The sequence below is a fragment of the Endocarpon pusillum genome (genome assembly GCF_000464535.1).
Source record: "Endocarpon pusillum Z07020 unplaced genomic scaffold scaffold2274, whole genome shotgun sequence".
Classification (NCBI taxonomy): Eukaryota; Fungi; Ascomycota; class Eurotiomycetes; order Verrucariales; family Verrucariaceae; genus Endocarpon; species Endocarpon pusillum.
Genome location: NW_006916172.1, coordinates 146,809 through 170,751, shown reverse-complemented (window position 1 = coordinate 170,751; position 23,943 = coordinate 146,809). Strand labels below are relative to the sequence as shown.

At 47.4% G+C, this 23,943-nt stretch overlaps 6 protein-coding genes across 6 annotated transcripts; 4 read left to right on the top strand and 2 right to left on the bottom strand.

Annotated features, from left to right (window-relative positions):
* Positions 1–523: 523 nt before the first annotated feature.
* On the top strand, positions 524–1,768 carry EPUS_04805 (uncharacterized protein; the record flags this gene model as incomplete). Its single annotated transcript, XM_007803449.1, has 1 exon — positions 524–1,768. The coding sequence occupies one exon, from the start codon at positions 524–526 to the stop codon at positions 1,766–1,768; it is 1,245 nt and encodes a 414-aa protein (XP_007801640.1).
* A 716-nt stretch (positions 1,769–2,484) lies between these two features.
* On the top strand, positions 2,485–3,648 carry EPUS_04804 (uncharacterized protein; the record flags this gene model as incomplete). Its single annotated transcript, XM_007803448.1, has 1 exon — positions 2,485–3,648. The coding sequence occupies one exon, from the start codon at positions 2,485–2,487 to the stop codon at positions 3,646–3,648; it is 1,164 nt and encodes a 387-aa protein (XP_007801639.1).
* A 2,111-nt stretch (positions 3,649–5,759) lies between these two features.
* Positions 5,760–12,837, bottom strand: EPUS_04803 (uncharacterized protein; the record flags this gene model as incomplete). Its single annotated transcript, XM_007803447.1, has 13 exons — positions 5,760–6,062; positions 6,157–6,482; positions 6,560–6,814; positions 8,428–8,590; positions 8,645–8,803; positions 8,862–10,148; positions 10,339–10,405; positions 10,470–10,920; positions 11,011–11,096; positions 11,148–11,172; positions 11,230–11,538; positions 11,592–11,832; positions 11,899–12,837. The coding sequence occupies 13 exons, from the start codon at positions 12,835–12,837 to the stop codon at positions 5,760–5,762; spliced, it is 4,611 nt and encodes a 1,536-aa protein (XP_007801638.1).
* Positions 12,838–15,160: 2,323 nt separating this feature from the next.
* EPUS_04802 (uncharacterized protein) lies at positions 15,161–16,997 on the bottom strand (the record flags this gene model as incomplete). Its single annotated transcript, XM_007803446.1, has 4 exons — positions 15,161–16,119; positions 16,169–16,557; positions 16,611–16,648; positions 16,704–16,997. The coding sequence occupies 4 exons, from the start codon at positions 16,995–16,997 to the stop codon at positions 15,161–15,163; spliced, it is 1,680 nt and encodes a 559-aa protein (XP_007801637.1).
* Positions 16,998–17,301: 304 nt separating this feature from the next.
* Positions 17,302–20,181, top strand: EPUS_04801 (uncharacterized protein; the record flags this gene model as incomplete). The annotated part of the gene is made up of 2 exons (XM_007803445.1): positions 17,302–18,065; positions 18,162–20,181. The coding sequence occupies 2 exons, from the start codon at positions 17,302–17,304 to the stop codon at positions 20,179–20,181; spliced, it is 2,784 nt and encodes a 927-aa protein (XP_007801636.1).
* Positions 20,182–21,288: 1,107 nt separating this feature from the next.
* EPUS_04800 (Spermidine synthase) lies at positions 21,289–22,250 on the top strand (the record flags this gene model as incomplete). Its single annotated transcript, XM_007803444.1, has 3 exons — positions 21,289–21,425; positions 21,495–21,880; positions 21,973–22,250. The coding sequence occupies 3 exons, from the start codon at positions 21,289–21,291 to the stop codon at positions 22,248–22,250; spliced, it is 801 nt and encodes a 266-aa protein (XP_007801635.1).
* Between the last annotated feature and the right edge of the window lie 1,693 nt (positions 22,251–23,943).

Sequence of the window (23,943 nt, the reverse complement as noted above, 5' to 3'; positions counted from 1 at the left end):
ATTTCATGGTGCACTGCTACTAATAGCTTGTGCGGTAAAGACTGCAATAAATTCTGTCGCTGAGCCCCAAGTCGTAAGTCTGGATCTCTCTCTGACTAAGCTTATGGATGAGGTTAGGCGACAGATATATTGGCACTTTATCATAGAGAAAACTCGTGATCATATGGCCTAGCAAATCTGTCAAGGGGTCTCATGGTAGCCTTGACTTTTGACGATTCTACGTTCATTATTCGAAGCAGAAGATGCCGGCTACTCCATTGAGCGAAACCCTACGTTAGACGCACAAGATAATAGTAGGTCATGGACAAAGACTTTCTCTGCCGGAGTGCCTCAAGAATGCCATTGTCCGGCTCATCCCCACAAATAATGTTTGCATACGCCACGAGGTAACAATGCCGTTGTTCTCTGAACAAAGCGCAGATGGAAAGTACTTAATGGCGTCCAGCAAAGCTCTTACCGTGGATATCTTGACACACCTTGACAAGCGGCGCAAATCCTTCTTTGACATACAGACACGCGAAGCATGGCCGAGTCAAAATCAACTTCTGAGGCTGGGTGGGAGACTCCAGAGGAGACGGATACGGAGATTGACTTCACGAAGCCACCCCCAAGCGACGAGGAAATGGGATGGAAACCGTCGGACACGTTCTTCGCGACGAATCTTGATGCACTTGACTTGAGCGTACCGTTGGAAAAATTCAACGAGGGGGTGATGAGCAAGGTGTGGAAAATGCGTCTCCGAGCAGGCTGGAAGGAAGCACCGTCCCGTCCGGCCGTCCTCAAAAAGTCCTGTGCACAGCTCGTGGGACTCCGAGATTTCGACAACTTCAGTGTTGTCTATGCGAAGCCCCCGGAGAGCCACGTGTACACCAAAACAGGTACCACCATTATCCTGCCGTCTGCAGATGATAGGTATAGAGATTTGCCACCTGACTCCCTGGCGGAAACAGATACTGACGTGTCCCAGCTGCTCAAGGTGCCCTACACATTCGTCGATTCCAAGGAATTAGTCACGAGCATGCTCGATGTTTTGCCAACATCTCACTCAGAGCAACCGCAACTCAGTATAGACCTTGAAGGTCTTGATCTTGGCAAGAAGAAAGGTGAGATCCACTTGGTGCAGCTTTACGATTCTTTCAGCCACCATCTCTATATCATCGACGTATGCACGCTGGGCCCTGCAGCATTCTCCACCCCAGCCAGTGATGGCAAAATGACATTGAGAAGGATCCTGCAGTCAGCTTGGATCTTCAAACTCTTTTGTGATGTTCGCAGTGACTCTCGTGCTCTGTTCCAAGAGTTTGAGATCCATCTTCGTGGCATCAAAGACATCCAGAACATTGAGCTGGCCTCTCGCCGGGATCCCACAGGACGCCAGTGGCGACGTGGTCTACCTCGATTGATTGACCGATATGCTGACTTGTCCAAAGAGCAGATGAACGAATTCCAGGCATACAAGAACAATGGTAGAGAGATCTGCGAGAAGTGGGGATTCGTTCAATTCAGTGTACGCCCGCTCCGCAAAGACCTCACAGTGTATGCGGCCAACGACGTGTTGTATTTGCCACGGATATACAGCAATCTGATCAAAGACATGTCGTCGGAGCGGTCTCAAAGTGCTGATGCTGCAACGCAGGAGAGCATCCTCCGAACACATTGTCTCGACTACGACCCGGACCAGAGTGGAATGCGGATGAGTGCTGCAGACTGGCATTGTGACTATCCTGACGATCATCTGCCCAATGCGAACATTTTTTGGGAGCCATAAGCCTTCAATCACGAGGTGGGTATTGGGTTTCTGTGATCTGCGGCGTGTATGCTGCTGACGCTTTTAGCTGTTTACATTGTTAGTATGTTAGGAATACCCAATCTTTATTTATTATGATCAGCTCCATTCTTTCTCTACAGCGTCTATGAGAACAATTATTGACCATAATGCCAAATTGTGCATCTCTATGCTGTTTCCTCTAACAGTTGAGGAAATCCATCAAGCAAGACCTTCGTACTCGCATTAAAGCATTCTCCAAGGTGATATGGCTGCTTGTATTCGGTAGTGGATGTGAAGGAACAAGCCTCAAACACAAAGTAGTCGTGCGTCCCAGTCAACAAGGCGGGAACGAGCCTTGGTTGTTTATGCTGGAGTTTCATAAGCTGAGTCAAGCATGAAATTAGGATGTGTGATTGGATGTTGTTGATGATAGGATGACACTAGGGGGTGTCGAAGGATTGTTGTGGCACTGCTGCCTGGCGGGTTTTGTGCATGAATGCTTGGAAGTTATCACTGCGCCCCCGGAAGTTGGGTAAATCCCGGTGCTCCGTTCCCCTTTCTTTAGTCATCTAATTTAAGCACATTGCCACCTCCGACGGCCTGATTCTTTGTCCTTCTTCAGCGAGTGCCTTCATACTTGACCCTTGTGCTACTTCCATAGTTTCCTCACCTCATTCTTGACTTTCCCTTACAATACACACGATACATTGTGAACCATGGCGTTCGGTGCTGCTCTCGCGCGACGCAGCGTCCAGGTCGCCCATGCTACCTTCTCCACCGCCCAGAATGGCGAGCACCCAAAGATGCCTAAGATTCCAGCATGGTCTTCTGGCCTCGTCTTATTAACCGTCTTGGGCTTTTGCGCCCTCTTCTTCGCCGTTCAATATTCCTGCGGCTTCGTTGTTGGCACCTTGACGATGATCGAATCAAACCGGACCGATGCCTACGTAGCGGTTGATACACTTCCCTCCAACGACGAAGATGACACCATGCCAAAACCCCCTACCTCCGATGCTCTTCTCGAACCCGAAGTCTTACTCGTAAAGAACACCCCCATCACCTCCTCGATCCGCCGCACAATCAACCATCTGCGTGCACGCTACGGCTACTTCTCTCGCTTCCGGGGTCTTTCACTCTTCCTCTGTCTAACTATCGCGCGCCTCTTCATCATTCAATTCGTCTGCTTCCCCAAATTCATGACCAACTGGATCGGCTTCTGCTTCGCTTCCGTAGTTGCAGATTTAATTTTGGCGCGCTGGGAAATGACCTGGATTCACGTGGTCATTTCCGAACCAACACAGAAAAATTGGTGGAAACGTGCTCCTGCCATCAAGAACTGGACGAAGATCGCACCAGCTGTGGCTCTCTGGAGCATGGCAAGCCAGATTGCCAAAGTCATGCCGATTATCGTGGGCATGAGCTTTGGCGCTTTCAAGAGGATGGGTAATCCCGACTATCAACCCAGCCGTCGTGAGCTCGATGCTGCGGCCGCACAGTCACTTCTCGTCTTCGTCCTGGCAGTCGCTTTCACCATCCTCATTCAACTGCCGGCCACCGTCATTGTCGTCCGAGTCGCCGCATCAATGCTCCCAGAAGAGAACGAGACAGTCGTGCCTTTCGATCGCTCTTTTGGTGGGAAAGTCACACCTGCCATTATTGGCGGCCAGGGCAAGATCGGCATGGTCGAGGCATGGAAATCATTTGATTGGTCGTCAAGGATTCGACTCGTGAAGCTCATGGCTAAGATCTTCGCCATCATGACTGCTCTGTGGATTCTGGTCGTTGTTGTCATGATTGGCGAGGCTCATCTTATCATCGGATCAGAGAATATCAAGGTTATCATGGGTGCTCTTGGTGCGGTGTTGAACAAGCAGCAGTAGTCAGCCGTGCTGGTGAGTGGAGTGGACGCGGCAATTGGTCTGTAGGATGGACATCTCCACGAAGCAGACATCTCTCGCTTCTTCCATCATCAATAAATCAAGCTTGGTCTATTTCGACATTTCCGAGCAAGGAGCAACAAGTAGTAGTGAGTGAGACAACATCATGAAAGATGTACTACACAGGGATGGCGTAGAGCATGGGAAGTTCCGCGCATCTGTGTTTGGATTATGCTTCGTTCAATGTAATGATACCCGCTTACAGACATAATATAGATAAGCATTTCATTGCATTAAGGATGTATATATTTTCTCTCTTCTCAATAGAGATCTCATGTAAATTCTATTTTTGTTTACCCTAATAAATGCGGCGAATCTTGACCGCGCCTTGGCACTCAGTTGGGTTGGTCGTTTCTGCTGCCTGACTCAGGAATTAGTCACCTGGCTCAACTCCGGCTCACCCTCTACCCAGGCCGTACCGCTTTAGAAATATTAGATATATAAGAAGAGCCTTGTGCACTTAGTAAGGTACTCAGACAGCCTAAGGCCAGCCTAGAGAGCCTATCCCTTGTGGCACTGAATGTGAGACTTCCCTTCTAAGGAACAGCGTCTTTATAAGCTTAAATAGATTTACCGCAGGAAATTGTGCTTCAGCCTTGACAAGAAGAACACCAAAGTTGATTTATACTCAAATATATTTCGACCTGCAACTTATAACTTTATAGCTATAACAATCAGCCCTTTATAAGCAAAAAGTTTTAGTCCCAAATAGGAAGGATATCCATTCAGATGTATTCGGGAACACAAGGGATAAATTTTGGCACCCAGCTTCAGCCTAATGTCCATGGTGGAAATGCATTCCCACGCTAGCCAGGAACGTGTGATACCCTACTCGGTCTGTGCACAAACGAAATCCTGCTCCAAATAGTCGGAACTTCACAGTAGTCTGATATACTTCCCAGCCTGGTTAAATTCAACCTGAAGGATAATTGGAATTAGCCCGCTCTTGCATCCTCTACTCCCTAAAACTATTATTCAATCCTTGAAAAACGCTCTTAAAACTAAATTTCAAAAATGCTTTGTTTGCTTGTCTAAAGCGGCCAAGAATAACTCAATTACTGTGCATTGCGAAAGTGTTGCAATTCCTTGGCGCTACTCTCGAATTGCTGGCGCCGCGGGGCAGAATTGCAGTGAGGGCAGAGGATGGCCATTTACCACCTAATTATCGTAGTAGAATGCCTAAAATCGCCCGGATAGTAAAATAGACTCTCTTGTGACCTTACTGCCAAAATTTTGAGATAGAAAATTATGGTGTTGAATTGTGAGAAGCGTTCAAACGTAGGGAGAACTTTATAGCGCTTTTATAACGCAAATAGAAAGGAGGATATAAAGAGGATAGTAGGGAGTAGGATAGTAGAAAGGAGGATATAAGGAGGATAGTAAGGAGGAGGATCTCAAGGAGGAGGAGGATCTCAAGGAGGAAGAGGATATCAAGGAGGAGGATCTCAAGGAGGAGGATCTCAAGGAGGAGGAGGATAGCAGGGAGAAGGATCTTAAGGAGGAGGATCTTAAGGAGGAGGATCTTAAGGAGGAGGATCTTAAGGAGGGGGAGAATATTAAGAAGGAGAAGGATATTAAGAAGAAGGATATTAAGAAGAAGGATATCAAGGAGAGTAGTATTATTGGTTCGTCTTATACATAGAGTTAGATGCTATATTGAACAAGAGAGGGATATCCTCCTTGAGATCCTCCTTGAGATCCTCCTTAATATCCTCCTTAATATCCTCTTTAATATCCTCTTACTTAAAGTCCGCAGAATTCTATTTAGTTCACTGCTGGCTTTGATAAACGTAATCCACTCATTAAAAACTCAACACTAAAGGCCAGCAGTTGAGATAAGGCAAGATATAAGCGCCAGCAAGGTCTATGAGTAATTTCAAGCAATTTCTACGCGTTTTTCGTACGTGGGGAGCTATTCCTATATCTCACCACAATTCTGCCCCGCGGCGCCAGCAATTCGAGGGTAGCGCCAAGGAATTGCAACACTTTCGCAATGCACAGTAACTGCAGCCAGTCAGTGTGAGGAAAAGATTGGTCTCGTATTGACCGCACTTTCAATCCTCTAAACTTGGCACCTTTTTGGGAATAGATTTGCTTACCCAAGCAGTGTATTGCTTATCTTGTTGGCTGCTTTGAAATTGCGCTAGCTTTGCAGCCATATTTTCTGTGGAGCACAGCACCATGCTGCTTATTTGCGGGTCGGTCTCAAGACTCTTGAGAAACGTTGTGGCATGAGCGGCGTCGCCTACTTGAGAGATGAGGAAGACGGCCGCCGCGTCACGATAGGATTGACGGCTGAGGGCATCTTTGCAGTAACGGATAGTATTGCGCAGACTTTCTGGGTGCTCGTCGGTAGGCTATGAGATTGAGCATTGCACATCTATTAGCATATGGTGATGCAGACGAGGAGAATGTACGCTTCAACGAGATACAGAGAGTCATAAAACGTACTTGTCCGTCTGTAATGATGACCACGAACACCGGCCTTTCGAGCTTACCCGATGTTATTTTATCAATAATTCTTGGCCGCACAATTTTGTCATTGAGGACACTGCCCAGTCGAGTGTTGCCATAGAATGGTACGCTCGAAACTTTCACTGCTATGTCATGTGCATCCGTTAAGTTGTCATATCTTCTTGCATTGCCTTCATCATGATTCAGAAATCGGACTGATATTCCCTTCGGCTGGAGGATGGTGGCAAAATGAGCAACCTGTCGGAGGGTATCATTAAGCGCTGGAATACACTGCTCATCAAAAGTCATTGAGCTACTATCATCTAGGAATAAGCTGTTAGCTATCATCGAGGATGACTTCGACAAAGTTTGTAGCTAGCTAGTGAGACGATGAGCTAACCGCACAAGATGACAAAATCATAAAAGGCAAGTTTCACGAGTCCAGGAGTTACTTCAGGACGCAATCCAAGTTCTGTGGCGACGATGTCGGCTTGGGCCGCTGCGACTTCAGCAATAGATTTGACGGATTCTTCCGTCACATCGACAAAGTTGTTTATATTCTTTGCAACAAAGTCTTCGGCATATTCCACATATTCCTCTTTAGTTTGCGGTGGAGCGACGCTGCATGCACGGGCGGACTTTTCAACGGCGGGTTCTGTCACCAATCCAATTCATATAGACTAGGTGCATGCCTTACAGTATATTTTGGCACATCAGATTGATGCGACGGTGACTGAATCAAATTAGAAGAATCGTTCGTCTGAATCGGACACATACACCTCCTGTAGGTGCCCTGGGAGCTTGATTGATTGACTCGTGTGGCGGCCAGTGGATGATCGGAGGTGGTGGCTGACGGAAGAAAGGGAAATGAGCAAAGTGCGTTAGTGGACTGAGGCTTTCTAGCATATATTTACCACGAAGATAGTCACATTAGGTGTTTGCTCGCTTGCTGCCTCTAATGAGTACCCTGTGGCTGGTTGTGAAGGCTAAACAAGCTGTTATTTTGCCAGCTGACTGGTGAAGGAGCTGAGAATCACGTACTACTTCCCATGGTATTTCTGACGATGAATTGTAGGAGGCAGCGATTGGGTCAGTCTCTGGTATAAAGTCGTCTGAACTGACTGAACGGCCTAGGCAGAGTGAGCGCCAAATATCAGCCACTAGCTTCATGTTGCTCAGATGGTGAGACGCCCGCTGTAAATGATCAAAATGTTATCAGGATGAGTTTCTCTTGCTTTGCCTCAAGGATTCAGCTACGAAGCTGGAAAGAAAATATTAATGAAGACGGTGGGGAGTCCTTCTCTTTAGGCGTGTCCTCATACATCCAAGATAAGCGGTGCTTCCTTTCTCGGCATGACGACGGGTTAGCTCTAGTAAAGACAGAAATGCTTTCTTTGTGCAGAAAGATGTAATGGAGATGCAGTTGCGTTGGAAGAGGTGGAAAGCTCACCGAATATTTAGCCTACAATGCAAAGCAGTCCATCTGGAGGTCGCCCAATGTGGTGCAGCCACGTAGTCCTTGACCTCGTACAGTTGGCCAAAGTCTTGGCCAACCAAAGAATAACAACACCAAGGATATCTATCTCAGTACTTATTTAGGAAGTAACAATAAGCTCAAGATTACAGCAAGAGTCAGAATGTTAGATAAACTCAGGAACGCTACATACAAATTACTACTGCGGAGTCACGCAATCCAAACGCCGAATATACGGTTGCCGAATATACTGTTCCAAACGCATTTTCCGCACATTGACTTAGTCATCATCTAAGGTGGTGAGCAAGACAACATCATGAAAGATGTACTACACAGGGATGGCGTAGAGCATGGGAAATTCCATCTATATATCTGCGTTTAGATTATGCTCCGTTCAATGTAATGATACCCGCTTACGGACATAGCATAAATAATCATTGCATTGCATTAACCAAAAGCCTATACATTCCTTCTCTTCACAGTACAACGCCCATGTAAAATCTATGCTTGGTCTATTCTAATCAACCCCTTCACCAGTCACACCCATAAGGACCAATTCGTCGAAGGTGAGAAATCCCTAGAGACTACTCAAGATTTGGACCGCTCCATACAAAACCTCTGATATGATTTACTTCGCGTCGCTGCGATGTTTGTCTATAAATTTCGGTCTTTGATCCCGCCGGAGATATTCGGAACGGTCGCGTGTGATCTTCCTCCGTCCTTTCCCCTGTTTTTCTTCACATAGATTCTCCATCGTCTTTCGAATTCCCTTCGTTTCATCATTTCTTCAGTACTTTCTTCAGCGTCAGCGAGTTGAGCTCCGAACTTCAACAAGACGTCGATTAGCTCTTGGTATGGTGAGCATGGATCAAACAGGTCATAGTCCCGATTGCGGCAAGCTATCTTTATAGCCTTCTCCCCTTCCCCACTCGGCGTCTGTACAAGCTGTGGCCGTTTCTGCAATATATAAGTCGCAGTTTTCACGCTCGCACTGTTACCAAGATAGCATACGAAGTAGTTGTCGCGGGCGAAGACATTCCAATGATCCGGATATTTTCGCAACAACAGCTCCACAACTGCTCCCCCGTTTGAATCATTCCTTCCCAGCGCCGCCTCTAATTCGGTGAGTTCGGCAGTCGAGCAAGACAAAATCTGGATGTCCCAACCTCGCTGCAAATTTTAGGGGAGTTTGACCACTTGTATCAGGATGTTGTGCTAGCTCACTAACCCAACACTCTTCTGAGCTTGGAGGAAAACGTGCCCCAGTCTGATCTGCCTCAAACTCCAGTAACAGCTTGAGCATCGGGACGGCGTCAGGGCGCTCTAATATTCTCATTCTTTTACTCAGTGGGCGCAAACATAACAATTGATTGCTAGTCCAGCGTTCTTGTTTCGTGATATGGGCCCGCTTTCGTTCGAATTCCAATAAAATCCTAGTCACATCCACTCTAAACTGCTCAACGGCAACTTGAATAGGAATCTTGCCAAGGAAACCGTGGGCTTCCATAATGAGTGCGTCCGCCTTTGCAGGGTAAACGTCGACGAGCTTCGATAATGTCCGGCTTGACCCGTAGAAACAGCAGACATCGAGTGGTAGCTGCAGTGCGGATGACCATTCTTCATTTTTGGGGAAGAGGCGGGCCTGAAGTTCGTCCACACACTCAGCAAGGTCCCATATGCATACGGCAAGAAAAGGGTTGGGTGTGCGGTTGTTTTGCATGCAAACTAAGACTTTCTTTTGGAAGCGCCTGCACTGATTGTAACTTTCAAGGTGGTTTCCTGAGTCCTTAAACTCTTGGGGACTTAGATAGGTGATCACAAACCGATACCACCAAAGAAGTGCTGTATTAGGCTCGGTGATAACATTACTTAAGTCTCTGGAAAGCCCCGGTCCTAGCAACTGTGTTGATCCCAGCTTGCGGCAGTGGTAGCCAAGGTATTTGAGAGTGTATGCACTGAAACCTGTACCCTGCATACACTGAATAAGCATGTCACAGTTTTGTTCGTAATTCGTCTTTGTTACCCTGCTCGAGCAATCGAATCCGCCATTCTGCTGGACGAATCTCAGTTCATCGGGTATCCACATTGGATGGTTGGGTCTCATCATCAGCTTCAGACAAATCTCAAGCATCTCGCGATGGTTTGCGGTATCCGAGAAATCGTCTACATCAGCGAAATCTTTGTCCCCATGATTTTCAACTTTTTCCAGGAATAACCTTGCAGACTCGTGCGCGAATTGTAAGTACCCATCTTCGTTCTCTATAACGAAACTGTGACACCGTCTTCTGATATATTCCTCGTCAACTTCGTTATTGATCTTTCCGTCATTTTCGATGGATACTGCTTCTCTAACTTGCTTGAGGGTCAATGGTTTATAGGCGCTCAAAATAAGACGGTAGGTTTTGGCGGTGTTCTGTCGCTCATATTGAATCACATTGTTCGCGTATAGTCTTCTGTAGGTGGGGTTTAGATCTTTAGGGTTTGCCGTTCGAAGCTCCTTTAACTCTTTCTGCACCTAAAATTCAGTCCCCATACCAAACGTTAGCCGAGAACTCCCGACAGGGCGCCTTATGTGGCAGCCATTGCCACGGTCATCTAGACTCAGCTGCATATAGGCATGAGTAGGGGAGCCGGGAGACAGCGTAGGGTACACTTATAATGCCAGTTTACATATTGCGTAATGCGAAGGGCAAAGTCTTTCTTACCTTCGTGGTTGTTTCTAGTGGCGGCTTTGGAAAGAATATTCCAATTCGCAATTTCACCCATTGGAACCTTCGATGCCGTTCAATTATTAGTAAATGACGTCTATTGAAGGTTAATGGCTTAGCAAACTTACATGCCCATGGCGCGGTTTGTGAGCTCCCCTGCTACCTCTACGTATAAGCCCGTGCGAGAATCCAAGATACGATTTCCAGGCGTCTTCGCGCGTTTCTCCATTTCCGTCTCGATGAATGTGTGCATATCGTCTTTCGTCACGGTAGAGTTTACCCGAAGAGATTCAGTAATATTATCGCCGAAGTTCTCTTCGACTCTAACATGCAGCTGACTCGATAGCAGCAGACGAATAGACTGTGGCCGGCTTTGTAGAAGGTTACCCAGGATCTCAAGCAACTCATAACCGTTATCTTCACATTCGTCGAGAGCATCGATCACGATCGTGATGCGCAGTTTTTTTGGATCACTTGGGATCAATTTTTTCAGGAGTTCTTCACACTCTGTTGTAGAAAATCTGCAGTCGACTGGATTATCCAACTTGTGTTTGTCATACTCTTCCTGCACACAGGGTGCTATCGTTAGATCATTTGGGTTTCTTGCTAGCTGTCTTACTAGTGCACGGAGGCACTGCTTGCTATCTGATCGTGTTTCGCCGGGCTTACTACCTGTGCAGTAATAGTGTATTACTGGGTGCTCACCATGATCCCCATATTTAAAGTCTTCACGCAGCTCCTCGATGGCTCTGCACCTGCAATAGGGAGTCAGCCGTCAAGTCGACCCCTAGGAGAAATTTGCATACATCAAAGTTGTCTTTCCAGTTCCCACTGTATCGCACGTCAGACGCCACAAGAGGGTTTCGCAGTGATATCAGTTTTGCCTACCTGTACCTTTGAGCCACAGTACTGGCTTCGAGGCGGGCCGACCTTTTTTCCAGTTGTGATACTCGGGAGTTATGAACAGCCACTTCCCGCAGTCTTTATAGACCTTATCTATCCCGAGTGAGGCCCGCAAGAGCTCGTGGTCCCGCTTTTGGTTCGTGTTTGTAATCCAGGCGAGAATGCTGGCGTTGTCTTTCTGGAACTTCGACTCCGCATCCATCACTTCCTTGCATGCTTTGCACTGAGCTTCGATGGCCCTGAGTTCCTTGAGCATGTTTTGCCACTTAACCTTGTCGGCTATCAACCTACGGCCTTAATTCACAGCAGTCAGCTGCTGGCAACACTGGTGAAATGGTGGAGATTACCCAATCTTAGGGCCATGTGACCGTCCAAATACTTGTATATAGTGGCTGCAAGTTTCAGCGCTGCAAAGAATAAATCTGTCAGACGGCCTTTAAGGGCGTCAATCTGGTCCTTGGTGTTGATTAAGGACGGATCGTGTTGATTAAACAATCGTGTTTCGAAATGGTACCACCGCATCATCATACAAGTGATGTCGGAAAAGATTTCAATGACGAGCTCTCGGTATTCCAAACCCCGTGCTAACTGGAGAATAGGTTAACAAATATGATTTTTCGAACAAATGGTTTGCCTTCAGTTGGAGCGAAGTACCTTGACCAAAAGGAATAACGATGCGACCGCAAAAGGGGCGATACCGTGGGGATCCACACGCGATGCTATCATCCCGAGTTGCTGGAATGGCTCTAAAGCTTGCCAAAGTCTTTCGACATATATATGTGCTTTTCCGCTTTTGACCTGCTCCTTTGATGTCAAACCCAAACAATCAAAGACCTCCTCCTCTTTCAGCGACTTCTCTTCGGATGCTGACAACAGGACCTCAAACTCTTTCGGATGCTCCTTTCTTAAAAGCAATATGGCCTTTTTCCAGCAAAGTCCCGTCTTACTATCGTTTTTAGTTCCGGGATTGGTTACATCGACATTAGATGGCTTTCCAGGTCCAGGAGCATCCTCTAACCTCAATGGCATGTTGGCTCCATTTACCCCATTGAATTCAGATGGCATCTCAGACCCAAATCCTTGCCTAGACGTGGCGGCTTTCCCAGATCTTGGTGCGTTCTTTGGTCCGCTTGACTCCTCAGACTTGGGCGGCTTTGTGAATTTGGACGCTTCTCTGGATCCGGGGGCACCTGAAGACGCCTGCTGGGGACCAGATACCTCACTGATTCTGGTTGCTTCAACCGATTTCGGTGGCTTTGTGTTCTGAGGTGCCCTCGTAGATTTGGATTGCAGCTCTTTGGATTTAGACAGCTCGCTTTGATTGTTGGCAGCAGTATTCGCCGGATTTCTTGAAGCACCACCAAGTGATTGCGAAGACGGCTTCATACGACGCGGAATGATGCTGGGACGTCTTTCGCGAGAGCCTGAAAGAGGGGTCGTGCTCTGTACTAACTGAGGTCGATTTTCATTCTGAGCGTTACCAGGACCTGAAACCCCACTTAGCTCAGTGCGCCTGACAACTTCATCGACTTGTCGCTCGCTCCTTGATGGAGAGTCATTTGGTGCTGGAAGGCGTGTGCGAAACCATGGCATTTTACTTCGTCCTTCTTTACCAACTGACATTGGAAATTTGAGAAATCAAGAAGTCGGAACCGGGTTTGCAGTTTTCGGATTGTATAGAAGGAAGCTATTTGATAGTAAGTGATGGGCGAGCTGTAGGTTCGATAGTTAATAACATGACTATCTATTGAAACACGACGTGACAGCCAGCCATGAGGCGAATTTAGCCCCGTTGCAAACTGAGCCTCAACGGCCAAAGAGGCCAGTCTTAGCGATAAAAATATGGGAGCTGATACAAGGACAACTTCAAATATTAGTTGCGGAGCGTCAGCCCCTGCACTCTTTGCTTCACGTAAGTAATTACTTCTTGTTGGACCAAAAGGTCGCGGCCATCAGAGGACCGATAAATAGCTTATGTCTAACACTGCTACACGAGCTAACACGACTCAAAGCTGGGACACAGGCTTACTTTGTGCGTTGATCAGGAGCACAAACCTCCTCGGTCCTGATTTAACCGGTTTGCTGGGAGTTGCAGTGGGATCAGTTCCAAATCAGTCCCTTGCCAGTGTCAAAGTCGAACATGTGCGTTTCAGGCAGGGGGTCATTTTCGACCGGCTTGCCTTCGCCCCGCTCGGGCATTCAACCTTCTTGGCGAGTTTATCCTAACTTTGCATCAGCTACTCCTTATTAGTACTACGTAGGTACGTTAAGATTGGGTGTGGTGCTGCTGACTCAATTTTAAATGTTTGAGTATTTATTCGCACGCCAAACCTGCCGTTACACTAAGCTGCGGCAACGCTATTCTGAATAAGGCACAGGCACCCATTCATTAACACCGGGAATAGCCCTATTTAGAGTAGTAGTAGGACTCATCTTGTTAAAATATTTGTACGGAGTACAGAAAACGTGTTGTTGATTTGTTGATTTGTTGACTTGCTTCGGCTCACTTTCGGCGCAAACTGTGGTCCTGCAACCCCTGGTGCTGGTGGTGCTGGTGCACATTGACTTAGTCATCGTCTAAGCCATATAGCACGGCTGAGAACTGAGGCAAACACAACACCTTTTCCTACCTGCCGACGGCGCGAACTTTGCAGCCACTTGTTATTGACGGTGCAAATCTAATTCATACCTCTTGAATCTGGGCCTTCGGCATACAATGCTGGAATAGCCTGAGATACACTGAACACCGAAAGTACCTCGTGAGACTTTCACCATGAGCCGAAGCAACAGGCTCGGGCCGCCAACCGATTTTCTTTCCCTGCCGCTTGAGATCAGAATACAGATATACGATAAAGTTTTTGAATATTCGACCTCTGCGTGTCAGCGGAAGACGGAGTTCTCCGACCACCGCAACTGTTCGCCACGCGCTATCACTCAGAAACGCATACACTCACAAATGCTGCAGTTAGCATTGCAACGCTGATTTATGATCTCCTTCTAGGTGATTCTATAGCTTGCCTCTTCTATGCGTATATATAGCGGTCATCCTACTCCTCAGGAGTTGGGATAGCAACTCAATCAATTCAATTGAACCCTCTCTCTCTTGATACTGCTTAGTATCTCCGTACGCTATTTGCTGCATACTTCTAACACTGCGCAGTTCGAAGTCTCCATCGATGTCGATAAATACGCATCTTCGAATACAGGCCAGCTGGTTCTTCAATGTTCTAGGCAGCCAAAATGCCATTTGAGCCTTGCGATACTTCGATGTAACAAGCAGATATACCGAGAAGCACTTCCAGCGTGGTATAACCGTTGCGTCTTCTTCCCACTAGCAGATGAAGGTGTCATCGCGACCTTCTTTGGAAGAATGTCCGATTTCGCTCGTTCAAACATACGCAAAATACACCTTAGGCCACGGCCACAGAAGATCATACGCCGTGTTGGACCACAGGCAACAATATCAGAGTTACTACGAGCCCCCTCATGGACCTCAACGTGCGACACAATTCCAGTCCTCCTTTTTGCCTTAGAGGAAGTGTATATACATCTGCACCCAATGTATGGTATTGACCTTGGACGAGGAAATGGGATGGACTGGATTATCCGTCCACTATCTCGCCTTCGAGGGGCAAAGAAAACACTTGCTTCTATTGGAAGTGGATCGCAGAACACAAAGACTGCTGAGTTGGTGGGAATATGGAATGAATTAGTGGAGAAGGCCGATACAGAGGCAGCAGAGTATATGGCCTGTAAAAATCGAATGCTTGAAGGTAGAGTAAATTGGTCAAGTCCTTATTGGATGAAGAAGAGAAGCGAGCTACAGAATACCCAAGGATCTACCTAAGTCTTCAAACAAAAATGCTCTAACTCAAGTCTCATCTAACGCCAAACAGAGCAAGGCTCTCCGTCGGAATTAGCCTGATTGTCGCTGTCTTGACAGCATATACGCCTCAATGATTCTCGTTGCAGCAGATTCACCGCTCCAATACGCACCGGTCGACGTCCCCAGTGCGACAAATGGAGCCGTGTGTTCTCCTGCAAACCAGATACCTCTCTCTGGCAGCCCGTGCCGTAAGGTCAGAAAATGATCATCAATGGCCGGATCTTCATTAGACTGTTCCCCACGTAGGTGAGTCTTGAAATTTGTATAAGATCCCTTACCGGCAAATTCATCGTTTTGCCAATTTGTGGCAAGGACTTCAGTAGGTATACAATCCGGATGACCTTCTTCGTAGTTTGGAAGTCGACTATAGAAAGGTCGAAATAACATGTCCATAACCTTATAATATTCGTCACTGGACGGATTCAGGCTCGCGATGGCTGATGTCATATGAGCGGCGGATGCACCCCAAAGGCAAAACATGATCACAGGCCGAGCGTCGTCACCAAATATAGTAGGTGATGACAGCGCTACCATTTCTAATGTCCATGAGCTCTGCTCTTCTGGGACATAGGAAGGGCGGAGGAAACGTGTAAACATTGGGAACGTGTTCTCTGTGGCACGGGTTGCGTCTTCGTCTTTGAGGGCACTCATGTTTGACCTCTCCCAAAAAGGTGCAGAAAAAGCAAGGAAAGCCTTCTCCAGGCGGCCGTACGACGTGTCTTTGATAGCACGATGGACGTTCTGAGGAAGTTCGGGAACAAACTGAACGGTACCCATTTTCAGACAACCAAGCGGAATAGTGACAACCACTGCGTCGAAACTAAAGTTTCTATTTGCGGTTTTTACGACCACTCTCCCAGCTCCCTTTTCCTCATGCCGAGCTTCTATGCTCCGAACAATGGTTGAAAAATGGATGTCGCCACAGCTTAACGCAGCCTCGGCAGTGCGATTGATGATGGCCCGGTGCGTATTCGACACGAAAAGATTCTCTGGAAGTCTAATCAGAACAAGCTTCGCATTGTGGCTTTGATAACATACCTCCCTCGAGACACTCTTCCAGCCAGAACCATTTCAAGCTCTGTCTTTCAAAAGGATCACCAACGAAGCCACCCCACATTTCTGCGAGCTCCATGACAGTACTTTGAGCTTCCTTGTCTAGTTGACTCGCTGATAGTCTTTCAATGAAATAATCCTTTAAGCTTCGATTCGGTGCTATGCCGTTGCAATCCTCATCACTGTATTTGAAAGCATCCGCGAGAATGTCCCAGAAGGTCGTGTCGGCACTCAAGACTTTCTGAGCATTCATATGCATCCCAGCAGAATCGTATACATATGTGCTTTCATTAGGGGAAATGAGTTTGCAGTTGACATTTTCAGCAAGTTTAACCACTGGATTATCATCAGTGCCATGAATCCAGTTAGGCCCCCTACGCGTTGATTAGCTGAGTAACTGAGGTTAGTGATCTTGTAGCCTGCTCACATATCTACCAGTTGGCCAGCAAGGCTGGATTGGTGAATCTATCAAAAACTTCAGCTCTAGGCTTTGTTCTGGGTGCTTTAAGGGAGAACTCACGCGGCCACCTAGTCTACCCCGTGCTTCTATCATAGTAACAGCGAAGCCTTCTTGAATAAGAACCTCTGCACATCGCAATCCAGCCAGTCCAGCTCCAACGATTCCTACCTGGAACGTCCGATGGGTTTCGGTTTCGGTTTCGGTCTCGGCAGCAGGCACATTCTTGACCGCCGGCGGTAGGCGCTGCTTGAAGCGGCGTAAAAGATTCTCGGAATAGCTTGTAAGATCGTCCATCATCCGGTTTTTCTGGCCAGATGAAGTAGAAGCCTTGCCCGGATGAGCTCGGCCCTCCATTGCTTTTTCCACTTCTTACACCTCTCTTTTCATCTTGCTACCTACCTATCTTTTCATTTCGCGGGAAAGTAGAAAACTATGTTCCCAGAGCTACAGGAGAATAATCACCAGGCCCTGACTCATAGGTAACGAGGCTGGCGCTCTGCCACGTCATGAGATCGCCTAAGTTAAATTTGGCGAGTGGCAGCCAATCAATGTCGCAGCCTTGTTTCGGGATCCTGCCGCTCGTGCAGTCCCAGCTAAGTACTCCGTACTTCAAGTAGGTTTACAACAGAAACGAGTTTTGCTTCCTCTAGATTTGCCAATGCGTGACGTACTGCGGTTCCTTTCAAAGTTCATCCTCGCCGCTCGACCTATCAGCACTATGACTGAGGCATTCGCCGTTGTTGGATTCGCTACTGCTCTCCTCCAGCTTGTTGAATTTGGTACCAAGATCGTCAGGCGGCTGCGGGAAATCGAAGACTGCACATCAGAGGGTGCAGCTTACTTTAAAGGTTTACGCATTCGATTTCCCTTCATGCTAGACCTTGTCAGAAAAATCATGCTACAAATGGAAGCTGGCGTTGTCAGCGATAAGTCCAAAGAAATCATGTACCCTGTGGTACAAAACTGCATCACGCAGGCCCAACAACTCGATAAACTCATCAGCAGGAGTTTGCCTCTTCCGAAAGACAACTCTTGGATGCGAGGGAAGAAAGCTGTCTATGGAGTTTGGTCTGAGTCTGAGATTGAGCGAATCGATGCCTCGTTAAAATCAGACCTTGAACTACTAATGCAAGCGGGCACATTCCAGAAGGTCAATCGCTCAGAGCATTCTGAAGCTGTAACTTTCGCGCCAACTTTTAGCATTGCACCAAATATCCAGCTTACGTTATCGCAGCAGCAGAGTCAGTCTGCACCATTGCCGTGGGAAGAGCTCGAGAGACAAGTTCACCCTACGCAATCGATATTTATGGTTCCATTTTCACGAGATTCTAATTTTCTGGGTAGGCAGGACGTAATTGATGTCGTGTCTGAGAAGTTCAAGAAGTGCCAGTCAGTGACACTCTCAGGCTTAGGTGGAATCGGGTAGGTGAGATTTCTGTCTGAATGTTCCACCTGTCCTTCGACCCTTGAAGGGCGAAATGGATGGTAAGCAATTGCTAACAGGCCGTGATTGCAAAGCAAATCGCAGATCGCCATAGAATACTGCTATGTTTTCAGAGACACACGCCCATCTGCCCAGGTCTTCTGGGTGCATGGAACCGACCCAGTTCACTTCGAACAAGGTTATCAGGAAATCGCCAGGAAAGCTCGCATTCCCGGCTGGGATGATTTGAAAAAAGAGAAGCTGAAGCTCGTGCAGGAGTGGCTTCAGGACGAAAACACCGCAGAATGGCTCTTGGTTGTGGATAATGCCGACGACGCGACCATGTTCTACAGCAAAAGATCAAGCGAGCTTGGCAGACTTCAGAACGGTTCAAACTCACTTGCTCGGTTCTTGCCACATTGCTCCCACGGCCGTGTGCTCATAACCACAAGGGATAGAAGGCTCGGAGAAAGAATCTCGCAAAGACAAGGGATCATCCAGATTGCGCCGCTTAGCGCAGAAAATTCAAATAACCTTCTACGCTCCAAGATTTCGGAAGAGAATTGGTCCGAAGATGATGCGCTGAAGCTTGTGGAATACCTTTCTTCTCTACCATTGGCCATTACCCAAGCAGCAGCTTTCATTAGCGAAAACAGTGTTACAGTCTCGGAATACCTAGAGATGTTAGTAAATGACGAGGAAGACTTGAAAGAGCTTCTAGATGAACACCTTGAGGACCCACGACGGGATTGGAGATCAGAGAACTCCGTGATCAGGACTTGGAAATTGACTTTCGAACAGATTTCAAAGGAGTCCCCCCGTGCCGCGGAGCTACTATCGCATTTAGCGACTCTTAATTTCTACGAAGTTCCCCGGTTGCTCTTGCGCAATGATAAAGAAACTGAGATCGGGTTCCGGACTGCTCTTGGCGTTCTCCAGGCATTCTCCTTAATTACGGCGACGAGAGGTCAAAATCCAATATGTAACATGCATCGACTAGTCGCTCTTGCAACACAAAGATGGCTGGAACTTCGTGGAACTCTTGAGTATTGGCAAAGCCGGGCTCTCAGCACTGTGGGACGAAGGTTTCCTGGCCCGGGACAACAGCACTTTAGAGAGTTCACAAATATGATCGCACTGATGCCCCATGCCCAGGTGGTATTAGGCTATCAATTCACTTCAACCAATGACATGTTAGCGTGTGCAAAGCTTCTCATATCGACAGCACTTTTTGATCTTTCCAGGGGTGAATATCAACAGGCCTCTGACAAGTGCGAACGCTCTCTAAAGATACGTGAAAGCTTACTTCCTCCGGATCACCCCGAAACACTAGAGAGCGTCCAGACGTTGGGTGAAACTCTCTTGCATCTTGGAGAATTCGGCACGGCCAAAACCCTACTACAAAGAGCGATCGTGGGCAGAGAAAAGAGCCTAGGTCCGCTCCATGTCGATACGCTGGACAGTCTGAGTGATATCACCATCACTTATTTGGAGCTAGATGATCTGGAGTCAGCAGAGACTACCGGTCGAAAAGCTTTGGAGAGAAGGGAAAAGGTCCTTGGGTGTGATCATCCTGAGTATTTGGTCAGTCTGAATATTATGGCCATTTTGTACCAGCTCAAAGGAGATTATCTACATGCGCTGGAAACGACGGAGAGGGTGTTTAAAGAAAGAGAAAGATTGATCGGGTCTGAATGTCCAAACACAGTGACAACTCTCAACAACCTCGCTTGTTTAAAGTATCGGATGGGAGATCTGAACTCGGCGAACCAATTGCTTGATAGAGTCCTCGAGTGCGAGCGGTCAGCTCTTGCGGGGAACACATATGACCTCCAGGTCAGCTTAAGCAACAAAGCTGCTGTACTGGCCGCGCAAAACCGCTTTCAAGAGGCAAAAAGCGTGCTCGGAGACGTTCTCCGAATGCGAGAGAGCACCTTGGGCCCATCTCATGCTTTGACGCTATTCACCATGGAAGCTTTAGCTGATGTCCTTGGAGCTGGGGATGATGCCGAAGCTGCAATGAAGCTACGTGCAAAGGTCGGGGAGGACGGTACTACGAGACAATCGCTGCCAGGAGTAGGTGTCCTTCTCCGGGCAGGGCTCCTCTTTGACTAGACAACGGACAAAGGTGCGCGCCCGTATGTATTGATATTCGTGACGGGGAGGATGCTGAAATAATTCGATAGCCTTACGATATTGAGAACACGACCTTTTTAAGACCTAGCGGTACTTTCAACTCGACATTATGTAGTATTATGCTGGGTGAATGTATCCCTTGTGCTGCGTGCGGCTGGATCGAATTGCAACACTTTCGCAATGCACAGTAGTGCATTACGGCGGACTATAAAGGCCAAACGGCCAACTCAAGGGCTATTTAGGACTAATTTAACGGTCGATTCAAGCGTATAAGGAGTAATCTGATATATAAAATTAGATTAACAATGGATTAAGCAATAATTAGACTTAGTAATCATCTTATTCCATGGAGATATTGACTCCCCTTGAGCAGCAGCGGAGTTGAATATTGAATAGGCCGTTTGGCCTTCATAGTCCGCCGTGTTAGAGGATGTAGCAAATAGCGTACGGAGATACCAATTGAATTGATTGAGTTACTCCTATCAAGAGGAGTATTTGCTCATACTAATAGCTATAGAAGCGCATTACTGTAACAGCTCAGAAACAGCATTTGGCGTTCAATTCGTATAGCAATGCTCACTGCCATAAATAACAGGGCGTAACAGTTACAAGAGCGTTTCGTGCGTTTTGCATGCGGGGACCTTGTACCATCATGCTAGTACGTAACAGATACGTATCATAAACGCAGGGATTCTAACACGCCGTACGGATGATCTGCACATATGTAGTAAGATAATGGGGTGGAGAGTGGGGAGGGGCCGAAGGGCTTGGAGAAATTTCACACAAATACTGCAAAATTTCAATATCTCTTTTTTGCGACAGGCACCTTCCAAACAGAACGAAATTTTCTTCCATTCTCAGCCTGGATTTGAGAGTGTGACTCTGATCCAGACCAGGATGTCGGAAATTACACACCCTTCTATAAAAGGTATGGTTAGCCACCCACCTCTTCGCTAAGACACCGGCGTTGCCGAGACGCCCCCAGCCCACGCTGCATTTTAATAGGTTGTGCCTGCTAAAGTCTTCTGTGTACTCCGTATAGACGGTTGGTTCCACGAGACCGGAGAGCTATGGCCGGGCCAGGCAATGACCCTCAAAGTTAACCATGTGTTGCACCACGAGAAGTCCAAATACCAAGACATCCTGATCTTTGAGTCCAGCGATCATGGCATCGTCCTTGTCCTTGATAACGCCATCCAATGTACGGAGAGCGATGAGTTTGCGTGAGTGTGATGAGTCGCACGCATGTGTAGCCAATTCCGAAAACGCCCAACATTGACCAACGTTCTCAGTTATCACGAGATGATCACTCACTTGGCCATGAACTCTCATTCGAATCCGAAAAAGGTTCTCGTCATCGGAGGCGGCGATGGAGGCGTCTTGCGTGAAATTGTCAAACATTCATCCGTGGAAAGCGCAGTGCTATGCGATATCGACGAGGCCGTGATCCGTCTTTCAAAAGAGTACCTGCCGACAACGAGCATTGGATTCCAACACCCGAAGGTCAGCGTTCATCACGCAGACGGGATGGAGTTTCTCCGCAATTGCAAGAACGAGTTCGATGTTATTATCTCCGATGGCACGGATCCGGAAGGACTGGCGAAAGGTTTCTTTGAGAATTCATACTTCGAGCTTCTCAACAATGCCTTAAGGGAGGGTGGTATAGTCATTACACATAGTAAGTGGAACCAATTTCCTTCAGACCTCTTTTCAACCCGGGCGTTGCAAAATTTATTCTGGTCAGGGTGTGCTAACATAATAATCACTTAGCTGAAGACCAATGGCTTCGTCTCCCCATGCTCACTCAATCACGGAAGTTGTGCATCGAAATTTTCCCTAGCGTCGAGTATGGATATACGACAATTCCCACATACCCCTGCGGTCAAATTGGATTCTTGATCTGCTGCAAGGAAGAGAATCGCAATCTAAAAGAACCGGTACGCTCGTGGGACGAGGAAACGGAAGAGAGGCTGTGCAGGTACTACAACAAGGCAATCCACAGCGCGGCGTTCGCGCTACCTGTGTTCATCAGGAAAGCTCTCTCGTGAACAAGGAATGCTTTACTCTGTGTTTTTATCAGCTTGGCGTGGAGCTACAGATAGCCCGTGTTCTGTTCTGTTCCGCACTGAAGTACTACGTTCGATTGATTCTACCAGCCTTTGAACAATGCTAGTCTCCACTACCCGATATGCATAGCAACTACCCGCCCGTACACATTCGAGCTTTTTTCTATTCGCCCCACGATGTCCCTCCCGAAAGTTCCACGAGATGACTCTGAAAAGGGTATGCTCTATAACGTATCCCATCGAAGCTCGGGCGCATCTCTAGCGTTTTAGACCATGGCAGAAGCTCTGAGACTTATAAAGATTAGGTCGATGTCCTCCACAGCTTCTTCTTGCTCTACCAACTCTTCTATCACGCTTTCCACAGACAGGCAACACCTCAGTCACAAGACAAACCAATCCCGATTGTCACCATGAAGCTTTCTGCTATCGTCGCCGCTGCCCCACCCACGAACAATGGCGTGTGGCAAGCAGAGAGGTCCGGGGCTCATCCCGCCCTATTTTGATGATATGTGATTGAATTCGAATTCAGAGACATCACAACCTCGATCCACGCGGGCAATAGCCTCAGCACCGTAACATTTTGCACAAATTGTTAAGTCGCTCACATGCAGCTATCGGATGCTCAACCAAAAAGCAAGTAACCTTAGCTAAGGTATCCTAGAATTCTGCGAATAGGACAGCCAGTGTTTCCTTTGCTTTGCAACGACCATACCAACTAACGCAGTCCTCGATGTTAGGCGCAACACTTGACTGGTATGGTGGTAAGCGTCAAGATAGTGAAGGAACAAGTTGGCATGGATATTGAAAGTATTTTAGGATTCGGATCTGATTTGTGATAGTGAATTTCACTACATGCATTAATCCCATGAAGAAAGGCAGTACATGATCGAGTAAAGAGACGAACCGGCACCACCCCTGCATTCGGAAATGACGATGTACCATGTCCTCTTCTCAATCAGAACGGTCTCGGCATATCGATGCAATTCAGAGTGACTCCATGGGAGTGGCTCCGCTCATGCAAGGGTCTAACATTTTCAATAGCAATGCATTATGTTCCTACGTTGGTGAATCGCAAGTAGGGTTTCACCTCCCTAATATCATTGCATTTCTTCTTTTCGTCTTCCGTGCTCACTGTCAGTGGAACTATAGCGTCCCCGCCCACCTTATAATTTATTGGCGTAGTCACCATTTTCCTTGTCACCTGTCTGTAGGCTGTCGATCACACGCAAGACTTCTGAGGCGGTACGACCCACTGAAGCAGGATAAAGCGTTATCATCCTAATCTTCTTGCTTGGATCAATGATAGGGACAGCCCGAATGGTCAAGGCTATTCTCTTCTCGTCGATATTGGCCAAGTCTTGGGCATCTAGCATGTCTTAGAGGTAGGCGGTCTTGCGATCAGCGTCCGCATTGAGTGGAAATTGTGGATTTGTCTTGGAGACCTCGTTGATGTCCTTGAAACAAGATCGCTGGCACTCAATCCAGTCGTTTTCGCACTTCTTCTCCCAACTCATCCTTCATCTTAGCGAAAGCTCCCAGCTCTATTGTGCAGACAGGTGTGAAGTCTACGGGATGGAGAAGAGAATTGCCGAGCTGTCGCCAATGAAATCATGAAAATCAATGTTGCCATGAGTACTTTTGGCTTGGCAGTTGGGTGCAATTGATCCCGGCCGCA